The following is a 4830-nucleotide window of genomic DNA, read 5'->3' on the forward strand; positions in this document are numbered from 1 at the left end:
TTTGTACTTTGAAATGTATGTAATGAGATGACAGAGAGGAACATGGAATAGCGAAACTTTCTGTGTAGTATTTTGTGGATATCTTCATTAGGGTTAACTGTAACTGGAAAGTTTCTTTTATTAACTTTCTCTGTTTTGTTTAACATGGCTTCTAAAAACACTTGTATCATTTGGTCAGAATCATATGTTTTACTCCAAAAAGATTTATTTAAAATATTCCATGTTATATTTCAGAGATTGTTAAAGATTATGACAAGGATAAGCTCTTATTATGATGAGCTCTGTGATTATCAGATAACTGACATGATCCCCAGTCTTGTAAACACCAAGGCATGAACTCCAAGTTAATCACATATGTAAGTGCTTGCAGCACAATAGTTTGTCCAGAAACAGATCTGCACTTTCGATTCTGAAGGTTGATGTCCTATTACAAGTAATTCTATATAATGTCCTCCTAATTGGTGCTGATATTTACAATTAGTTTGAACATGTCCATTAGGACCCTGATAAGAAACAATATTAGAAAAAAAATTGAGCTAACATAAATGCTTGCCTCTCATGAGATCTCTATTATATGACATAAGAAATGCTAGGAAAGCACATCTTTAAGTTCCAGTGTAGATGTGTCATTTTATTATAATAAATGTATAGATGGATTTTAAGACAGACAGGACCATTATGATCATAGCCTGACCTGTATTTATAACACATAGATGCTATCCCAAAAATTGGACTAAAGCATGGAATTTAGAAATATATCTTCAGATCACTCTGACCACTCTGTTCTCCTCCTTATTTACTACCCCACAAATCTTTGTGTTATCTGTGCAACCCTGCTAGTAATAGCCTGACTCACTAGATGGCTAGTCTTTCCATTAGGCCATCTCATTCTGAAACTTAGTGAGCTACTTTTTAATCCATCTAACGTGTGCCTTAATCATGTCATACATGGCGAGCTTTTAAATCAAAATGCTACATGGTATGCCTTCAGGAAATCCAAATATACTACAACTATAATACTGTAATGCTCAGGGTTGTACAAATAATTGTTCTGGTTTGGCTCCTGAACCAAAAAAAATGAAAAAATATTCTTTTTTGGAATAAAATTAATTTAATTTGGGGTGGGGGGGGTGTAAGAGTTCATAATGCGAAAACTTTAAAAAAAAATCTGTTTTTAACATTTATTCATAGGCAGACCAGATTCTTTGGGTAAATACAATATTTTTATTAGACCAACAAAATAGTTGGAAAAATTGTTCTTTGAAAGCTTTTGAGCACAAAAGTCTTTGATAGATTTTCGGTGGTACTCAATTCCATCTGGTACTCAGTTGTTGTTGGCTTTAAAGATAAAAATAATCAATTACCTGTGGGTGCACACTTCTCACAAGACAACCACTCTCTCTCCAGTCTCTCAGTTCTAAGCCTCAAAGGGAATTTATAAAATACCTTTTGAAGATGAGCCTACGAACTTCACTACATAAATCTAACGGATACAAAAAAACATGGATTAAATATTGGCATTGGATTTATGGTACATTATAACCTGCCTGCCACCCGGTAACTCCAGGTACCCTCTATCTAATTTTATCAGCTACAGTCTATCATCAGGTCAACACTCCCCACTTTTCCCATCACCTACCTGTCTTGCACCTATGGTCTCCCATCCCCTCTGATCTTTACTGCCACGCATTTTCTTTTTCACAGACCTGCATTTAAATACTGGCTTCTATGCCACGCAGGAGAGCACACAAACACCAGCACAGTCTCCCTATGCCTGAAGAAGGGCGTTTGTGTCTGAAATCTTGCAAAGAACAATTTTTCCAAGTATTTAGTTGACACTGTCACAACCCAATGATTTTAGTGCCTTGGCACGATGGAATTTTCCCGCCACATGAGAGTCTCTGTGCACAGCAAAAGTTTTCTGCTGCAACAGAAAACCCCGGTGGAAGAGAGTTCCCGCCATTCGCATGCAAATTTGTGTCCCACTATTGGCCAGTTCTAAATTATTCCTACGTGGTGGCTAGTGATTGGCTTTGCAGCCGTATAAAATTTTGTGCCAATTTCGCTAGCCGTATAAAATTCTGTGCGACTTCCGCCCAAGTCAGAGAACTTTGAGCACGCTGCAGAGTGCCTTTGAAGATTCCTGACTTGCGGCTGAGCTGATCGATAGCCTGATCGCCTATTGATTCTTCTCCCCATCACCGAGCGCAATCCTTCAACGTACCCTTTTCCCTGCCGGCCTGACTCGTGTACGGATTCGCTGGCCTGAGCCTTGCCAGCTGGAGCAACTCGTGTAGTTGTTTAAGCGACCGGACCACCTGCGTCGCGGCTACTAGCAGCGTAAGTAAAGCTTTTTGCAACCAATACGCTTTGTCTGCCTCTCCATGCACCAGCCTGCCCAAACGACCGAGCAATTTATATATCACCTCAAGTCGGCTCCGGCCGTCTGAGACAGACACAATACAAGATATCGCATTTACCCAAAGAATCTTGTCTGCCCATGTCCTTAGAGCAACACAACTATAACCAACACTCCTTCTTTCATTCATTCCATTTTACCTACAATGAAACATTTGTCTTGAGAAGGGAGGGGCCACCCCATATGCTCTGAAGATTGCAGGACAAGAGCAGCAAACTAGCAGGCCATTAAGTTAAGAAAAGTGAAGGGGTTATATCTATAGGAAGGTATCTAAGGAGAAAAGCTAACTGTGCCCCTTTTTCCTTGTTATTCTTCTGGATTTGAAGTTGACATCACAACACAACCAGAAACCCATGATGTGGCTGCAAGTGTTCAAAGTTTTGTACAAATACTAATTCAAAGACTTGCTGCAATCAGAACATCGGTGTTCAGAATATCAAGGAAAACACATTCTGTAGCAGTAAGATCTGTAATATGACCTAGCAAACAAAGACATTTCAGTTTTGTTTTTAATATAGATATTTAAGTTAGACTCACAGAGAATGATACTGTGACCACAGGCATTAGGGTTCTACTGGCAGACTCGCTGCCCTCCTAGTAGAAACCATGAGTATACAAATGTTTACACAGTTTCTCCTGGAGCAAAAAAGTGGCTCTGGTAGAAAAAAAAAATTCCAACCCAGTACAAGTTGCTCCCTAGAGAATTTTTGTACGTGAATGCCTGTACACTTACCCTTGCATCCTCAGCACTGTTCTACAGTATCCCAGTATGCATTGCTCCAGGCACTCCTCCCCACCCCACCCCCAGATCCAGGGAGACAGTTGGTGATGCAGATTGGACTCTACTGCTCCAGCCAAGTACAGACCAAATCACACCCACCTCATAGTTTGGGACCAAGAAAGGCCAGCCACCTTCACATGCCCCTTGCTGTGCACTAGGGCTACAGAGAGACACAGGGTTCCAAGGTAACTGGCTATCTAGGAAATCACCCTGCAGAACAGCTGGATACAGTCAAAAGATGCTAACCTGTAGGAATTAGGAAATGTAAGTAATAGGTGATTAAATGTTTTATCAGGTACAAGCATAACAGTTCCAGGAATCCGCGATTTGAGGAGAGAGAAAGAAGTAATCACCAAAAACTGTGGAAAGGCAAATGGTACCAGAACGCAGTGTGATAAGCCACAGATATTGTAATGCAGAAGAAAAGTTGGAGGAGCTAGGAAGGAGACTAGTAAGGTAAGCTGGGGTGGAGGGCCTAGGAGTTTGACTTCTAGAGAAAAACCTTCAAGAAGCAACAAAGAAGATGGTTTTGTCTATTGGAAATGACAGGATAATTCTTTGTGTATCAGTTTCTAGAAATCAGAAGAATATGATATCATAAGAAATCAAAGGAGAGAAAAAAAGAGGCACAGGAAAGATGGATTCTTTGCTAGCGTCAGGGCCTCTATCAGTAATACCTGACTGGGCCATGAATCTGAGTTGTTGCATGTGTCCGTAATCCCTGGCTAATGCAACTGCTCCAGTTCTCTGCAATTGGATTGGCTGCTGAAGTGCCACTCACTCCTTATAGGAAGTACCTGCTACCTCAGGCTGCTGGCATGCCTTCACATAGCCTCAGTCTGTTCTGGCAAGCCTTGTGTTCACTGCTCTCTGGTTCCCCAGGCTCCTGACTCAGCTTTCGCTTTCTGAGACCCTGATCTTGGATCTCCCCTGAACCTCAGTGCTGACCCTACTCTGTCTGGTTTCCCCAGCATCCTGACTCAACTTGGCTTCCTTGACCCTGACCTCAGATTTTCCTTGAAACTCAGCAACAGGTTCTCTCACTCCTGGTTCCTGACCTCAGGCTATATCTCAGACTGTATCTCTTGGATCTCCCCTCTAGGCTCCAGTAACCTGTGCCCCTGCCCTGCTGACCCCAGGTCACTCCTTGTGGCCTACAGCAGGGCTAGCCACCTGCATCCCAGCCAAACCCTCACAGGTAGTATGAGATGATATGCTGCAGCCAACTAGCATGGGGCATCTATGTTCTCCTTCTCTAGCCCAGTTGTACATACTTTGGATCAAATGCATTGTAACTGTAATTACTAGGGCTGTGCAAAGCTTTGGTCACTTATTCGATATAGCAGAGATTTGGCTCGATTCAGCGGCCAAAACGCCTAATCCGAATCAAACCAGGAGACCCTTTAATCTCTCTGAATCGAACCAGAATGCTCTGAATCAATTCAGAGAGATTCAATGATTTGGACATAGACACAGCTTTAAATGTTTTTTCTACATACCTCAAGGTACCAGGTGGCTCATGAATGCTGAGATGGCAGGGCAGATGGAGTGTCCCACAGGAGTGTGGAGGGGTCCCCAGTGTGCTCAGCAGTGGACCCATAAGTGGACCAGAAGCTCTTCCAGTCCACTT

The 4830-nt window shown here is 42.2% G+C and overlaps 1 protein-coding gene across 1 annotated transcript in view; it reads right to left on the reverse strand.

The window, feature by feature from the left end:
* Positions 1 to 1204: 1204 nt before the first annotated feature.
* The window catches only part of LOC106722760 (uncharacterized protein C8orf34 homolog), a 113550-nt gene continuing 109924 nt past the window's right edge, over positions 1205 to 4830 (reverse strand). The window contains exons 8-9 of the mRNA XM_025215237.1: positions 1447 to 1483; positions 1205 to 1338 (exon numbers count right to left, since the gene is read on the reverse strand). Coding sequence (XP_025071022.1) covers positions 1308 to 1338; positions 1447 to 1483 — 68 coding nt within the window. The 3' untranslated portion in view covers positions 1205 to 1307. The remainder of the gene's footprint in view (positions 1339 to 1446; positions 1484 to 4830) is intronic.

Source organism: Alligator sinensis, unplaced genomic scaffold (genome assembly GCF_000455745.1).
Source record: "Alligator sinensis unplaced genomic scaffold, ASM45574v1 scaffold71_2, whole genome shotgun sequence".
Lineage (NCBI taxonomy): Eukaryota > Metazoa > Chordata > Crocodylia > Alligatoridae > Alligator > Alligator sinensis.